This window comes from Anguilla anguilla, chromosome 10 (assembly GCF_013347855.1).
Source record: "Anguilla anguilla isolate fAngAng1 chromosome 10, fAngAng1.pri, whole genome shotgun sequence".
NCBI classification, from domain to species: Eukaryota; Metazoa; Chordata; class Actinopteri; order Anguilliformes; family Anguillidae; genus Anguilla; species Anguilla anguilla.
Window position 1 is genome coordinate 1,544,799 of NC_049210.1, and position 17,500 is coordinate 1,562,298.

General features: G+C 55.3%; 1 protein-coding gene across 1 annotated transcript in view; it reads left to right on the forward strand.

The window, feature by feature from the left end:
* LOC118206488 (tetratricopeptide repeat protein 28-like) overlaps window positions 1-17,500 on the forward strand; it is a 120,863-nt gene that overhangs the window by 82,271 nt on the left and 21,092 nt on the right. Inside the window, exons 4-9 of the mRNA XM_035379267.1 lie at window positions 4,784-5,580; window positions 6,156-6,700; window positions 9,649-10,172; window positions 13,531-13,640; window positions 16,031-16,160; window positions 16,675-16,893. Coding sequence (XP_035235158.1) covers window positions 4,784-5,580; window positions 6,156-6,700; window positions 9,649-10,172; window positions 13,531-13,640; window positions 16,031-16,160; window positions 16,675-16,893 — 2,325 coding nt within the window. The remainder of the gene's footprint in view (window positions 1-4,783; window positions 5,581-6,155; window positions 6,701-9,648; window positions 10,173-13,530; window positions 13,641-16,030; window positions 16,161-16,674; window positions 16,894-17,500) is intronic.

Sequence of the window (17,500 nt, forward strand, 5' to 3'; positions counted from 1 at the left end):
CGTGTTAAGGAACGGTTAAACTGCGGAAGGATTTTGGGGGGGGGGGGGGGGCGCTTGGCAGTGGGGGTACCGGCGGTATCGCCCCCACACAGCCGCGGGACCCCTTTTGTTCTGGGAAATCCTCTTAGCCATCTGCCTCCGGCCTGGACCCCATCGAGCTCGGAGCAATTACACACCGAGTTAGCGGAGCGGCTCGGGGCTGCCCAAACACCACCCCCCCCCCCCGCCCCTGAGCCCCCACCCACCCTCAGGACGGGGGGACAGGGGGCAAGTGGACGGGGGGGGGGCAAGATGAGGTGAGCTGAATTTTTTGATGAAAACCGTCTTTTTATTTATTTGGGGGTTGTCCCCTCTTAACAGCTTCTGTGACTGATCCTCACACAGCCCAGCGCTTCTGCTTCCTGCTCTGTGCTGAGGGGTGCAGAAACAGGAAGTGCCTTTACCTCCTCCTTCCTGTCTGCGCCGTCCGGTCCGATCCATCAGAACGTCAACCGTGAATACAGTTTTTTATTTTATTTGTTATGGGGCTTTTTTTTTAAACAGAAAACTGTCACAAAGATGCTTTACGGAGTAGCAGAGAAGAGAGCGAAGAGACCAGGCCTGACCCCTGGAATAGCCAGGAAAGCTGTTTATTGCGCTGTTCTGTCCCGAGTCCCACCAGAATCATTTTCCGGTATTTTTCCGGTGACTGGGTCGACGGATCGCTAGGTCTCCGGCGTCCCGGCCTGGGGGGCTGCTGGGGGGGGGGGGGGGGGGGGATTTGGGGAGACGGCGCTCGCGGATCTCAGCGCCGTGTCTATGGACAGGCTCGCTGATGACGGGAGAGTGAAACGTCATGGCAACAAAAAAATGGGTGGAGCTAGAACAAAGCTTCCAATCACCAATAGCCTAACTACTTTCAACCATTAAGCAGGTTTATAACCAACGCAGTGATTGGCTCTGATCCGTGAGCAACCGGCAGCGAATGGAAGGGATCATTATACTGCCACACACATCTTTGTCAACCTTTTCTCAGTTGGTGATAACAAGCCAGCCCCCCCCCCTCCCTCTACCCTTGACTCCGCATCCGAAGTCCTCCCCCCCCCCATCCAGCCTGCTTTAGACTCTAGAGCTGCTGCCCTGGGGGGGGGGGGATCATTCCTGTAAATCAGTGGGAGAGTGAGAGCCTAGAGCCTAATCCTCTTAACCAGCAGTGAGAGGAGTCAGTTTCACAGCTCCTCTCCTGACCTGCAAACCCCCCTCCCCCAAACACATACACCCCCTCCCCCCCCCAAACACACACACACACGCATGCACACATGCACGCACACTCACACTCACACGCCCACACACACACACACACACACACACAGGCCCAGGTCATCCTGGCAGTGAGTCACAGAGACACAGCTGTCTGGCTGCTCTGCACACTCAGCAGATTTTCCCAGCTGTGTTTGAGAAGCAGAGGTCAGCTCCAGCCACACGGGGTCCCCAGCTGCAGCTGATACGCATCACCCTGAGCTTCGCTGTGCCTGCCCTTCGCACCCCCCCCCTCCCCAGTGAGGGCCCCCCCCTTCCTCAGCTACTGAAGGCCAAGACGGGAAATCCTGTTCCTCGACCTCTTTCCAGCTCCTGCGTTGTGATGTTGTCATTTTTTTAAACTTTAAACTGTCCTTCAGCCATTACATGTGCTGTATATTTGTCCTTCCAAAATGTATAAATGGGGAAAATAATAAAATTTTATTTTGATGTAAAGTATTTTTGAACAGGGGGACTGGAGGACAAAATTTTTTTTGTACAAATTATTTTTGTAAATAATACTTTCAGATAGACAGCCTGCCACACTGAGCCATGCTAGCATTTAGCTGGCAGGCTGGCAGAACGATTGGGATGGACAGCATGGAGCAACGGATATTCCCGTTTGTTCCAGATGTGTCTGTTTCTCATTCCTAAGAGGGAGCGAGATGGATACTGAGCAGGAACAACGATTTTCCGTCACCCTCCCCAAAAACCATGTCCGGGCGTGACCTTTCCCTCAGCCAGGACAGACAGGACGGAGCGTGATTACCCAGAAGGCCTTGCAGAACGACCGTGTGGAGAAATACCGTGTGGTTGGTCATGCAGGCTAATGGGCTGTTGTGCTTATTTCCATGGCTTTCCTTCCTGCTTTTTCAGTCCCGCAGGACGTAAATATAAAGTCTGAGTCACTCTGTGCGTCTGTGTGAGAGTGAAGATTACTCATGCGCTGGTCTCTGGTCTTAACTGTGTCTCCGTGTCTCTGTGCAGTCTGAGCCTGAGTCTCTGTGTCTCTGCGCAGTCTGAGCCTGTGTCTCCTTGTCTCTGCGCAGTCTGAGCCTGAGTCTCCGTGTCTCTGCGCAGTCTGAGCCTGCGTCTCCGTGTCTCTGTGCAGTCTGAGCCTGTGTCTCCTTGTCTCTGTGCAGTCTGAGCCTGAGTCTCTGTGTCTCTGCGCAGTCTGAGCCTGTGTCTCCTTGTCTCTGCGCAGTCTGAGCCTGAGTCTCCGTGTCTCTGCGCAGTCTGAGCCTGCGTCTCCGTGTCTCTGTGCAGTCTGAGCCTGTGTCTCCTTGTCTCTGTGCAGTCTGAGCCTGAGTCTCCGTGTCTCTGCGCAGTCTGAGCTTGCGTCTCTGCGCAGCCCTGCAGTCTGAGCCTGCGTCTCTGCGCAGCCCTGCAGTCTGAGCCTGCGTCTCTGCGCAGCCCTGCAGTCTGAGCCTGAGTCTCCGTGTCTCTGCGCAGTCTGAGCTTGCGTCTCTGCGCAGCCCTGCAGTCTGATCCTGCGTGTCTGCGCAGCCATGCAGTCCAAGATTATCCGGTCACTTCAGTCTATGGTTCTTTAGCGGAAGCTCTAAGTCAGTGATTGTGGCTTCTGTGCTGTTTGTTGTGTGTGTGTGCGTGTGTGTGTGTGTGTGCGTGTGCGTGTGTGTGAGTGTGTGTGTGTGTTTGGCTGTGCCTTAGTTTACTGGCTAATCTTCAGCTTGATTTCAGGATTTGCAAACAAAACAAAACCCTCATTTCCACCTGCTGGCATCCCACAAAGTTTTCTGTGTGTGAACTCACACTGCTCCTCCCCAAAGTCAAACAGGATCATCCCTCCACCCCCCCCCACCCAACCCGCTCCCATCTGTAAAACCTCCCTGCTGTGTTTATGAATGTCACCCCTCTACCCCAAATATTCATCTGCGGGGCAGTTCTGTGGGGCGCGGGGCCTGGCCTGGAGCCGAGAGAGCTGGCGGGTGCTGGGGGGGGGGGTGGGGTGGGGGGGTGGGATTAAGGAAAGCAGCTGCGTTCTGTCGTAGGTCCCGGGTCCAGCCCCTCCCCCCCCCCGCCTTCCCGCCAAATCCAAGCCTGTCGGAGGGGAACATCAGAGCCAGGCACCTAACTGGGTTTTACAGATTTTCGCTAATCTCTCTGGACCTTCTCCGATCGACCCAAAAACAAAAACAGGAACACAATGCAGCGGCGTGAAAAATTAAGCGGATTATTGACCAAAAAAAATGAGTCCCAATTATAAATTAGTGCCTGGAGAGCTGTCGGGTTGGGTCTTGAAATTGGCGGCCAATTCAGAAGCCAGGTGAACTGAGATTGAACAAAAGGTGCTGGCAGATTTGCTGGCAGATCCAGGCTGTGTCCGCCACAACCTTCATCCCCCCCTCGACCCCCCTCCACCCCCACCCCCCCGCCCCCGAGCTCCTGGTCTCTGTGATCTGTGCTCTGCTTCAGCCGCTGAGCTGTAAGTGTACTGAGCCAGATTAATGCTTCCCCTGCACTTTTTATTTTTATTTTTTAAAAAAGCATTTCCATCATAAGTCATCATTATCCCACCAAAACAGTCTTCTGTGCCTCTCTGTGTCCTTCCCTCTCTCTCTCTATCTCTCTCTCTCTCTTTCTCATTGTCTCTATCTCTCTTTCCCTCTCCATCTCTCTGTCTCTCTCTCTCTCTCTCATTGTCTCTCCCTCTCTATCTCTGTATCTCTCTGTCTCCCTCTCTCTTTCTCTGTCTCCTCTCTGTGTGCTCGTTCTGGGGACGGGCGGGCCCCGATGTCATGATTTGTAATTATTATTTTATGGGTAATAGAGTGATACCAGCCATTCCCGAGTCCTTGTTCTTTTCTCCTTCAAAACAAAGAAGAAAAAAAACGAACAACAAGAACAGCAGCAGCAGCAGCGCCGCATAATGTCTGTACAAAGGCAGGGGCCCCGGGAGCGCGTTCTGGAGCTTTGCCAGTTTCTGGATATTTGATATTTGAGATTTTTCATTATTTATTGATTCTTCTGCTCTAATCTCGGCCCAGAGTGCCTTGCGCTGCTTTCCGAAGCTGTCGCTCACACGCTTCCCGCGTCCCGCTGGTGCTCTCCTTCTGTCGAGCTCTCCGTGCTTACGCCAGATTATTACGAAGCGATCGTTAAAGAAAGCGCACGCAGCCATCTGACTCCCCCCCCCATCCATTACGCCGGGATTACTGGGTGTTGTAGCGTCTTAAAATATGGATGTTTGTTTTGCCTGTGAAGCGCGCGTGAGTGTTTTTTTTCGTCTTCTCTGTTCTGGAGCGCATCTCGCGCCCTTGTGTCGTGCTTCTCCCGAGTCTGAGCCCAGATGGGCTGTTTAGCACTGAAAGAATCGGATGGCGGGCGAGAGAGAGAGAGAGTGAGAGAGCGAGCGGGTGAGAGAGAGAGCGAGCGAAAGAGAGACAGAGTGAGAGAGCGAGCGGGTGGGCGAGCGAATGAGTGAGAGAGCGAGCAAACGCATTTTCTGACGGCTTCTCCCCGCCCCTGTCCCTCTGCCCCGCAGGCATCATCCACCAGATGAAGGGGGACTACGAGACCGCGCTGAAGCTGCACAAGGCGCACCTCTCCATCGCCCAGGAGCTGAGCGACTACGCCGCGCAGGGCCGGGCCTACGGCAACATGGGCAACGCCCACAACGCGCTGGGCGCCTTCGACCAGGCCGTGCGCTACCACCGCCAGGAGCTGCAGATCAGCATGGAGGTCAACGACCGCGCCTCGCAGGCCTCCACCCACGGCAACCTGGCCGTGGCCTACCAGGCGCTGGGCGCCCACGACCGCGCCCTCCAGCACTACCAGAACCACCTGGCCATCGCCCGCGAGCTGCGGGACGTCCAGAGCGAGGCGCGGGCGCTGGGGAACCTGGGAAACTTCCACTGCTCGCGGGGCGAGTTCCCGCAGGCCGTGCCCTACTACGAGCAGTACCTGCGCCTGTCCCCCGACCTCCAGGACATGGAGAGCGAGGGCAAAGTGTGCCACAACCTGGGCTACGCCCACTACTGCCTGGGCGGCTACCAGGAGGCGGTCCGGTACTACGAGCAGGACCTGGCGCTGGCCAAGGACCTGCACGACAAGCTGAGCCAGGCCAAGGCCTACTGCAACCTGGGCCTGGCCTTCAAGGCACTGGGCAACTTCGGCAAGGCCGAGGAGTGCCAGAAGTACCTCCTGTCCCTGGCCCAGTCGCTCGGCAACCAGCAGGCCCGCTTCCGGGCCCTGGGCAACCTGGGCGACATCTTCGTCTGCAAGAAGGACGTGGGCGGGGCCATCCAGTTCTACGAGCAGCAGCTGGCGCTGGCGCACCAGGTCAGAGGTCGTCCGGCCCGGAGACCTGCCCCCAGAATCGTTTAATGCTTTAGCGGGAAGGTTTCTTTTTTTGGCAGGGTTCCTCCACTGCCTTTTCTTGGGGGCCAGACTCTTAAAAAAAAAAAAATTCTTATGGCCCAAACATTTTCCCACTTCCCATTTATAAATCACTGCATGAGTAATATTTACTGTGTGTGTGTGTGTGTGTGTGTGTGTGTATGTAAACCACTAGGTGCATTCTTCAAATGTGAAGATGTGAAATGTATGGCTAATTGCACTGTCACTTAGTGGATACTGTGTAAATGCACACTTTGTTTTTTAATAAATCTGAACACCCACTACTAATCCTCCTATTGGCTGAGATACTAATGGCTGCTCACTGCCAAGCCTTTCTGTGCGTACCTTTGTAAACCACTCTGAATAAGAACACCTGCTGGGTGCTTACTGTAGCGGTTACTGCTGTTACTGTGATATGTAGCGCTCTTCTTCTGTGGTGATCGATTCCAGAGGTGTCACTTCAGTCCTCCTGTTACCCGGGCGATGACAGTCTCCCCTCTCTCTGCGTCTCTGGGCAGGTGAAGGAGCGCAAGATGGAGGCGTGCGCGTACGCCGCCCTGGGTGCGGCCTACCGGCTGACTCAGAAGTACGACAAGGCCCTGGGCTACCACACCCAGGAGCTGGAGGTGTACCAGGAGCTGGGCGAGGTCCGGGGCGAGTGCCAGGCCCACGGGCACCTGGCGGCGGTCTACATGGCGCTGGGGAAGTACACCATGGCCTTCAAGTGCTACGAGGAGCAACTCGAGCTGGGCCGGCGGCTGCGGGACCCCGGGGTGGAGGCGCAGGTCTACGGCAACATGGGCATCACCAAGATGAACGTGAACGCCATGGAGGACGCCATCGGCTACCTGGAGCAGCAGCTGGCCACGCTGCAGCAGCTGAGCGGGAACGAGGCCGCGCTGGACCGGGGGCGGGCCTACGGTAACCTGGGCGACTGCTACGAGGCGCTGGGCGACTACGAGGAGGCGGTGAAGTACTACGAGCGCTACCTGACCGCGGCGCAGAGCCTGGGCCGCCCGCAGGACCAGGAGAGGGCCTACCGTGGCCTGGGGAGCGCGCACAGGTTCGAGCCCCGGCCCGGCCCGCCCGGCTGCGGTGCCACACGTGTGCAGGGTAGTGATTGGAGGAGTCTCACAAATTCCGTTGAGGGGTGGGGCTTCAACAAGCTGTCAATCACTTTCTCCAGATTTTTCAGATTAAAATGTGTTTTGCTGGCATGGTGTGGATGCAGACTTTTGTGCCATTTCAGCACTAAATCACCCGATTCCACGAATAAAGTCCTTAATTTCTGGGCGCAATGAAGGCAGTAGTTAAATCTGGCGGTTTGGTGCTGGGATTGAACAAAATCCCGTTCTTGGGCAACATTTGCATTTAAAATTTGGCCGTCAGCAGACTCCCTTATCCAGAGCACCTTACTCAGATTACATTCTTACCTGAAATCCGTTTATACGGCTGGATATTTGTACAAGAAGCAATTCAGCTTATGCACTTTGCCCGAGGGCACAACGGCTGTGTCCTAGCTGGGAATCGAACTCGCAACCTTTGAGTGACCTCTGGCATAGGAGGGCGTATCCTTGGATCACTGGGAACCGGTCGGTTGATGTGATTACTGTCTTTAGATGGTTGTGCAGGGCGTGTTTGTCAGTTTGTATTGACCCAGATGGGGGGGGCCCCTGTTCCCAAGGTTACTCACTGCTCCCGGGTTTAAGGCCTCTCTGCCCCTGTAAGCTGCTTTATAGGATCAGGGCTGAGGGCCCAGTCCTTTTACATGGCGGAGTTAAATGGCGGATGCTGGTGCAGAGGGACTGTAGGCTCTGTAGGACTTAAATGGCGGAGTTAGATGGGGGTTGCTGGTGCAGAGGGGACTGTAGGCTCTGTAGGACGTCTCTCTCTCTCGCCCGCCTCTTCACCGCGAGACGCGCCCGCTGCTGTTTGGGCGGAGTCTGTCCCCGGCGCGGAACACGGCTCGGCCCGCGGACCGCTGTTCTGGAATATTCCCTCCCCGAAACGCAGGCAAAACACAGGCATTACAATGAGAACCCCTCCTGCGAATCACCCCCCCCCCGCCACCCCCCGAGCTGTCAGCCTGACAGGGACACCGTCTCCATCCTCTCTACACCATCCCTCAGTCCCAAGGTCCTGTCAAGACACCGTGTGACAGTAAAACATGTCATCAACACTGCAGCCCCCTCCCCCTCACACCCTCCTCCCTTACCCCCTTCCCCCCCCTCCCCTCCCCATCACCCCCGCTCCCTAACCCCCACTCCCCCTCCCCCACCTCACCCCCCAATCCCCATCCCTTCCCCATCACCAGCCATAGCAGTATTCCCCTTCTACATTCAAAGAAAAACAAAAACACTCCAAAAAAAAAAAAAAAAAACAATGAAAAGAAGAAGAGAACTCAAACAGGAGTTCATTAGCGAGGCTGAATTAGGAGCTCCGTGTTCCATTCGTACTGGAATGAGGCGGTGCTCCCCGAGCGGAGAAGCGTCCCGCCATCTCCGCCATCCCCGCCATCACCGCCGTCCCCGCCATCCCCGCCCTCCCCGCCATCCCCGCCATCCCCGCCATCCCCGCCATCCCCGCCATCCCCGCCATCCCCGCCATCTCCGCCATCCCCACCATCCCCTCTGACTGAACAACATGATGCCCGCTTTTTATTCTCCTTTAATAGAGCGCCACTGCCGGCTCCGTGCGCTGCAATTAGATAATGGAGTCACGCCCGCCCCCGCCCCCCCCCCCCCCCGCCCCCCCCCGCGCTCCAGAGCTCAGAGATGCGAGCTCCACACGGGCTGCATATCCGATGCCGTTTCGCCGAACTACGTTCTCCACTCCTGCGTTCTGGGAATTTGTAGTTCACTGGGATGTTTTAATCTGTGTCTGCTTTCTCCTGCCTTTACTCCACCGTGTTTATTTACACAATATTAACTTTTTTTGTTTTAAAAGCATGATGCAGTTTCTGCGTACAGCTCCAGTATGGAAATACTGTTGTGTTTTTGCTACATTAAAGATTAAAGACTGCGTGCATTTAGAGAGGGAGAATACAGGGCGAGTTAGCAGTGATTCGCTTGGCTTAGTGCTCTGAAGCACTTTTGTTTTACTCTAATATCCTTGAGTGTCCATTTTGGCTCAAAGGAGGTTCATACGTGGCCTGAAGGCCTAGGCGTTTTGGGCATCTGTCCTTTCCTGGTCACACGGCAGCAGATTGTTTTGGAACAACTTGCGCCTCGGCACCAGAGCCGACTCCTCAGAACTCGCGGTGGATGGAATGTGTTGACGTTGGCGTGATGCTAACTGGCACGCGCTTCGCAGAATGAAAAATCTGTTCGGTTTCTCTCGGCTTGTTTTACAAACCGAAACCCTGCTGTCGCGAACATCTGGTTTTTGGGAGCGATGTTGCCATGGCTGCCGACGGGGAGGCTGAGTGCAGGTGTGACGCTGATTCTTCGACACGTCGCGGATCGTTGCTCTCTGTTTAAGATAAATGCAACGTTCTCGGAAAATTGCAGCAAAATTGTGGCAAAGAGGCCTTGCATCCTGAACGCACCCCATTTGGCAGAACAGGAGGTTCAGTGAGCTCTATAGCAGTTCATTCCCTATAAGAGCACAGCCAATGAGAAGGGGTACCAAGGGTTTTGGCCCCACCCTCTTCCCCTTTTCCCACCAATCTGACATTTCTATTTATCTTTATGTGTTTAGCTGATGCTCTTAGGTGTAAGTATGTATAACAAGACCAGAGAAACAGCCACATTTAATTAATCACAGACAAATCTCTGTCAACTGTAGAAAACAAGCACAATTTTTAAAAATAGCCCTTTGAGTCTGACTAATAGAATTAGCTGAATTAACGATTGCGTTTGAGCTGGTCCTGTTGTAAGTGTGTGCCTGACGTTTGTCCGAACAGGAAGTTACATGAGTTCATTCTAATTTTCACTGTACACCTGAGCAGCCAATAGGAAGTGGCGGAGTGTTTTCTGACCGCGCCCCCCTGGGCTCTGTCGCCCCCTGCAGGGCGATGGGCAGCCTGCAGCAGTCGCTGGTGTGCTTCGAGAAGCGGCTGGTGGTGGCGCACGAGCTGGGGGAGAGCGCCACCAAGGCGCAGGCGTACGGCGAGCTGGGCAGCCTGCACAGCCAGCTGGGAAACTGCGAGCAGGCCATCTCCTGTCTGGAGCGGCAGCTGGGCATGGCCCGGGAGACGGCCGACCGCCCGCTGGAGGGCGACGCCAACTGCGGCCTGGGCGCGGTGTACCAGCTGATGGGCGAGTACGAGACGGCGCTGCAGTGCCACGCCCGCGACCTGGAGATCGCCGAGGAGACGGGCAGCGCCGGCTGCCAGGGCCGCGCCTACGGCAACCTGGGCCTCACCTACGAGTCGCTGGGCAACTTCGAGCGGGCCGTGGTGTACCAGGAGCAGCACCTGAGCATCGCCGCGGAGACCAGCGACCTGGCCGCCAAGACGCTGGCCTACAGCAGCCTGGGCCGCACCCATCACGCGCTGCAGAACTACGCGCAGGCCGTCATGTACCTGCAGGAGGGTGAGTCACTGTGTGAGTGTGTGTGACTGTGTGTGAGAGAGACTGTGTGTGAGTGTGTGTGTGTGACTGTGTGTGTGTGTGTGTGTGTATGTGTGTGTGTGTGTGTGTGTGTGAGTGTGTGTGTGTGTGTGTGCGTGCGTGAGTGTGTGTGTGTGTGTGTGCGTGTGTGTGTGTGAGGGACTGTGTGTGTGTGTGAGAGACTGTGTGTTAGTGTGTGTGTGTGTGTGTGTGTGAGTCACTGTGCGTGTGTGTGTGTGTGAGAAACTGTGTGTTAGTGTGTGTGTGTGTGTGTGAGAGAGACTGTGTGTGTGTGTGTGTGTGTGTGTGAGAGAGACTGTGTGTGAGTGTGTGTGTGTGTGTGTGTGTGTGTGTGTGTGTGTGTGTGTGTGTGTGTGTGTGAGAGACTGAGTGTGTGTGTGTGTGCGTGTGCGTGTCCCAGCCCTGCTGGTGTCTCCTTCCTCTATCGATTCGCTAACGGATGCTGTAAAAATAACGGCCGGGGCGAGCCTCTGGACGCCCGATCCCGTGGTGGCGGTAACGATGGCGGTGGCGGTGGCGATGGCGGTAGCGGGCGCTCGTAAAGCTGTGCAGCGGCGCTCAGGAGCGCCCCCTGGCAGGACTTTTTTCTGAACTGCTGGTTTTTTTTTTTTGTTTCCAATTATTTTGAAGCTGAATTTTTGTGACAGTATGTTGTTGCTGTGTTTTCCTGTCCTTTTTGGGCCTAGATTGGAATGTCAAGGATGTGTGTGTGTGTGTGAGAGACTCAAACATAACCTGTTATTAATCCATTTTCAGTGTTCCATTAGAACTCTCTGCTCAGGTGAAACAGAAAAAAAGTGTTTATACTCGTCCTCTATAACAGAAGCCAGACTTTGTTTAGAATGATTAATTAGTCCCCGATTTCTTTTCGCACAAGAACAAGAGTCAGAATTATTAATATCGTAATTATTAATGTGCTTCCCAGATGCGTGTTTCCACGGTAACCCGCGTCGGTTGTGCATCGCGCTTCGCTTTGCCCCAGCTCGCGCAGGCTCGCGCCGGCCTGGGATTTGAACCTGCAACCCCCCCCCCCCTTTTGATGAAGCGACCTGACATCTGCCCTCAGCGCGAGAGTCATGTGACCGGGGGGGACGGGAGCGTTCCAGAACTTTCCAGCTCGATCAGGAAGTGCAGATGTGCAGACCCTGAATCAGGGCCTCATCACCAGCGCACACAGACGTCAGGCGGCTTTGCACTTCGTACAGAGAATGTTCCGTAGTGAAGCCGAAGGGAGGTGCCCCCCCCCCCCACCCCCCCCCCCCGCTCCGCTTTGTTCAATATAATTTTCAAGTCATTATCTCGTTCTCTGTCTCTCACGGGGAGACAGGTGGGCAGGGGCAGGATGGGGGGGGGGGGGGGGGGGACCTGTTGACATTGAAATATGGCACGATGCCAGCGTTTGATCTATATCAGGGCCTGTAACCTTGGGAGGGGGACCGGGGGTGACCCCCCTCCCCCCTCCACCCCCCCACTGCTCTGTTAATCACAGCTACCCCAAAATTACCCAGAAGAGCCTCCTTGTTCTCCGTGGTTCGGGGGCGGGTGTGGGGGTTGTTTGGGGGGGGGGAGGTGGGCGGAAAGGCCAGGCCTGTGCAGATAGATGAGTCTCTGTCACTGAGCTGGCTTTAAAAAGGGCACTGCCACCTTCGTCCCTGACAGCCAATTAATTCTGACTGACCTACCCAGATGTAAAAAAACTCTCTCCTCCTCCTCATCTCTCTCACCCTCCTCTTCTCTCTCTCTCCCTCTACCTCTTTTCTGCCCTCTGTCTTTTCATTCCTCTTTCCCTCCTTTTTTTTGGGGCTGTGCTGCGTGTGTGTGTGTGTGTGTGTGTGTGGGAGTGGGAGTGGGAGTGGGATTAACTGGAAAGGCTCTAATTAGGAAAGGTGTTTTGTGTGAGTGGCTGCATGTGATCCTGAGGGAGAGACACACTACGCTGTTTACGCTGGTCATCCTGGCGATTTGTGAAATTGCTGATATTTTTACTTTTTTGGATCTGTCATGGAGTTTGTAATTAGGTGCTGTACACACACACACATTTGTCACACAGACAGTACACACACACACACACTGGTGAACAGGGAGGCGGGGCTTACCCTGACCACCGTAACCCCCTCATTGGTCGTTGCTATGGCGAGTAGCATCACCTTGCAGCACTCCTGGCTACGGATGTCAGTCTGAATAAGGCTGTGTGCTAAAAATACAAACCGAAAATGCGAACAGTTGGCACCAGCGCAGCCCAGATTTTTATCAAGGACACGGGACCCGTAACTGAGCCCCCCCCCCGTGAGCCTGGGAATCCTCCCTCTAATCTGCGGCTCGCCTCCCTGCTGCAGGACGGGCCCTTAGCCTAGCGTTAGCGCCCAAGGACGCCGACGCGTGAAACATGCAAAGGGGTATTTCACACTGTCTGTGACAGGGTGTGTAAGGCCGCAAGGTCACACCTAATACATACGCTGCGCTGACTGGACCAGCGCGCTGGCTGCTCATGAATTACAGCATCGTGTTTTCCATGGGTAATGAACGAGGGGGGTATTAAATGTATGCTATTTTAGGAACTTGGCTTTTGCTTTGACTGTGTGTCTGTGTGCGCGTGTGTGTATGTGTGCGCGCACGTGTCTGTGTGTGTGTGTGTGTATGTATGCGCGCACGTGTCTGTGTGTGTGTGTGTGTGTGTGTGTGTGTACGTGAGTACGTGTATGCGCGCACGTGTCTGTGCGTGTGTGTGTGTGTATGTATGCGCGCACGTGTCTGTGTGTGTGTGTGTGTATGTATGCGCGCACGTGTCTGTGTGTGTGTGTGTGTGTATGTATGCGCGCACGTGTCTGTGTGTGTGTGTGTGCTTGTATTTCTCCTGTTTGTGTCTGCTATGAGGTTGGTGCTGTTTGGTGTTTGTTTTGAGCACGTTTGCGTCCATTTTATGGACTAATGGAGCACTTTGTCTTCACTGGAATATAGATCTCAGCGCCTGACTGTGCAGCCTCCCCATAATCCTGCCGGTCTGTGAGGTGTGCATGTGTTTGTTCAGTGACCTCGCTGTTGATCGATATTGATTGTGAAGGTACACAGGTTAGAGCTCTCTGGCAGTCCCTCATTGATACTCAGTATGTGAGTATGTGTGTGTGTGTGTGGGTGTGTGTGTGCCTGTGTGTGTGTGCATGTGTGCGTGTGTGTGTGTGCGTGTGTGCGTGCGTGTGTGTGTGCCTGTGTGTGTGTGTGTGCGTGCGTGTGTGCGTGCGTGTGTGTGTGTGTGTGTATGGATGGGTCCTCATATTGTATATAAGATGCTGACAGGCCCCGCCCCCGTCCCTCCCCCCAGGACTGCGCCTCGCGGAACAGCTGGGCCGCCGCGAAGACGAAGCCAAGATCCGCCACCGCCTGGGCCTGTCGCTGTGGGCCAGCGGGAACCTGGAGGAGGCCCAGCACCAGGTACTGACCTGCGCTAACTTAGCACAGCTGTGCACAGAGCTAACCTGCGCTAACTTAGCACAGCTGTGCACAGTGCTAACCTGCGCTAACTTAGCACAGCTGTGCACAGTGCTAACCTGCGCTAGCTCAGTATACTTGTACACGGAGCTAACCTGCGCTGGCTCATGCACCTGTACACAGAGCTAACCTGTGCTAGCTCATGCACCTGTACACATGCTAACCTGTGCTAGCTCATGCACCTGTACACATGCTAACCTGTGCTAGCTCATGCACCTCTACACATGCTAACCTGTGCTAGCTCAGCACTCCTGTGCACAGATCATACTGCGCTGTAACTCTCTGTAACTCACCTGCACACAAGCGGCTCACTTGAGTTCCTTTGGCTGCTTAGAGAGTCGGGACGCATTTCCCTTCTACCTGGAGAGAGCCAGACACCCCCTGTGCCACTGCCCAGGGATACTGCCCCGCAGAACGCTCCCTCAACGTTTCCCAAACGTTCTTAAAACGCGCGTCAGGGAGCATCGTCCCAAACGTGCGGGGACAGACGCCTGGTGGCCCTGTTCCTCTGGCCTGTGGCTGAGATGGGACCCTTCATGCCTGTAATAAGGGCTTTTTTTCTCCCCCGTCAGTGTTGGCGTCCAAAGTGTTTTTCCTTCGTTCCCGCCTCTGATTCCTCAACCTGCTCCACGTGATTATTTCCCGTCGTAGATGAGCTGCGAGGTTTGGATCCCAGCCCTTCAAAATCTTCATTTTGTTTTTTTGTTTTTTTTTGTCCGGTGTTGGCGAAGCGTGCGGTACGGGTGGGGTTTGAGTACCTAACGCTGTGGGCTCAGTTTGTTTTCGGTGTTTACCTGGCGCTTTGTTTCAGGTTGCCGTAGCGTCTGATCGAGCAGATGGAGCTCGTCAGTTCCGATTTGGGCGCTCTGCCTGAAACCGGGTCCGCCGCTCGTTCTGCGAGAGAGCGGGAGGAGGTGGCTTCTCCGCCGCTCGTACGCAAATCCCCGCTCTTCAGTCCGCTTCCACGCACAGGCTTCGTTTGGCGTCCTCCTCTGCGTCCTGCACACACATTGTACCTCACTGCCTCGGTCATTTGGGGCTCCCCCACCCACACTCAGAGCGGTTTCACAGACACAGATTAAGCTCAGTCCTGGACTCAATCGAGTTTCGTGTGGAGAATCGCCATTCAAAATTAATCTGAGCCCGTGAAACTGGCCCTCAGTGTAACTGCCCCTCAGGCACGTTTACCCTTGTTTTTCTGATATAATCCCTCGTGGGTGAGCAGCTGGAGACTGTGGTGTCTTTGCTCGGCGAGCTAAGAGGTGTGGGGGGGGAGACCAGACCCAGCCCGATGGGAAACTGACCCGTAAGGTGCCTCGCTGTAAAAGGCACTGATCCTGGATCAGGTTTCCCCTGTCAGTGTCCTGACCTTATCCATTATGAGGTAAACGGCAGAACTGATCCCAGGGTCAGGGCCCATATCCTGAAAGAGTTCCGGAGTATGAGTGCTGGTGTCGGGTTCAGTCCTGGCTGGGCGAGGGCTGGCTGGCTCTGACTGACCCTCTCACACAGGAGCCTCCTCTCCAGCCTGGCTCTGACTGACCCTCTCACACAGGAGCCTCCTCTCCAGCCTGGCTCTGACTGACCCTCTCACACAGGAGCCTCCTCTCCAGCCTGGCTCTGACTGACCTGCTCACACAGGAGCCTCCTCTCCAGCCTGGCTCTGACTGACCTTCTCACACAGGAGCCTCCTCTCCAGCCTGGCTCTGACTGACCCTCTCACACAGGAGCCTCCTCTCCAGCCTGGCTCTGACTGACCCTCTCACACAGGAGCCTCCTCTCCAGCCTGGCTCTGACTGACCCTCTCACACAGGAGCCTCCTCTCCAGCCTGGCTCTGACTGACCCTCTCACACAGGAGCCTCCTCTCCAGCCTGGCTCTGACTGACCCTCTCACACAGGAGCCTCCTCTCCAGCCTGGCTCTGACTGACCCTCTCACACAGGAGCCTCCTCTCCAGCCTGGCTTCAGAGCCCCTGAAAGGGGTTTAGCCGTTTCCACGGTGAACTGCCGCTGGCTTCAGGTTCCTCCCGCAGCGAGGAGGGCTGCTGCCATCTGGTGGTCAAGCCCCGGTAACGCAGGCATTCGGCCCATAGCGGTGGTCAGAAAGCGCTGGTACTGTAACCGCACCTGTGAGGTTTGGAGATGTGAGGCGGGCCTGACGACTGCCTGACTGTCTTTCTGTCTGTCTGTCTGTCTGCCTGACTGTCTGTCTGTCTGTCTGCCTGACTGCCTGTTTGTCTGTCTGTCTGTCTGTCTGTCTGTCTGTCTGTCTGACTATCTGTCTGTCTGTCTGTCTGACTGCCTGTCTGTCTGTCTGTCTGTCTGCTCCACAGCTGTACCGGGCGTCGGTGTTGTTTGAGACGATTCGGCACGAGGCCCAGCACAGCACAGACTACAAGCTGTCCCTGTTCGACCTGCAGACCTCCTCCTACCAGGCCCTCCAGAGAGTCCTCGTGAGCCTGGGTATGATTTCTCACTCTCTCCCTCTCTCTCTTGCTCTCTCTTTCTCTCTCCCTCTCTATTTCTCTCTCCATATCTCTTTCTCTCTCTCTTTATCTCTCTCTTCCTCTCTGTCACTCTCTCTCACTCCCTCTCTCTCTAGCTCTCTATCTCTATCACTCTCTGTTTCTCCCCCTCCCTCTCTCTTTCACTCTCTCTCTCACTCCGCATGTGTTTTTCATTCGCTTTCTCTGCCTTCTCTCCTTCCTCTTGCTTTGTGGATCCAGCAGCCTCCTGTCCTTGGATGGTTTGGATTGTGATGTGTTGTCATTGTTACGTGCCAATAACTCCATAAAAATCATTCTTTTCTAGAAATATTTTTGTGCATGGAGAACGAGCAGCGCGTTTATTTTGCTCGGTGTGAGGTTGTCACAAGAGCTGTGTACCGTGAAAGTGTTTCCTATTCATTTTAAAGGAGATGCTTTGTCCCCCCACCCCCCTGTTCCCGCGACTCTGCCCCCCCCCCCCCCTCCCCCAGGTCACCATGACGAGGCGCTGGCCGTGGCAGAGCGGGGTCGAACCCGGGCCTTTGCGGACCTGCTGGTGGAGCGGCAGACGGGCCAGCAGGACTCGGACCCGTACACGCCGGTGACGGTGGAGCGCGTGCTGGACACGGTCAACGGGCAGCGGGCGCTGGTGCTCTACTTCTCCCTGGCCGCCGGGTACCTGTACAGCTGGCTGTTCGCACCTGCAGCAGGTGAGCCGGCCGAGAGGGGGATATTGCACCGCTCTACCTGTCTGTCTGCTCTACCTGTCTGTCCGCTCTACCTGTCTGTCTGCTCTACCAGTCTGTCCGCTCTACCTGTCTGTCTGCTCTACCTGTCTGTCTGCTCTACCAGTCTATCCGCTCTACCTGTCTGTCTGCTCTACCTGTCTGTCTGCTCTACCAGTCTGTCCGCTCTACCAGTCTGTCCGCTCTACCTGTCTGTCCGCTCTACCAGTCTGTCCGTTCTACCTGTGTATCTGCTCTACCTGTCTGTCCGCTCTACCTGTCTGTCTGCTCTACCAGTCTGTCTGCTCTACCTGTCTGTCCGCTCTACCTGTGTATCTGCTCTGTCACTCTATCGCTCTGTCACTCTGTCTTCTCTATCGCTCCACCGCTCTACCTGTGTATCTGCTCTGTCGCTCTATCGCTCTATCACTTTGTCACTCTGTCTTCTCTATCGCTCCACCGCTCTACCTGTGTATGTGCTCTACCTGTCTGTCCGCTCTACCTGTGTATCTGCTCTGTCACTCTATCACTCTATCCCTGTGTCTGCTTAATCAATCTACAGCTCTACCATCAGCTGTGTGTAGTGCACGCT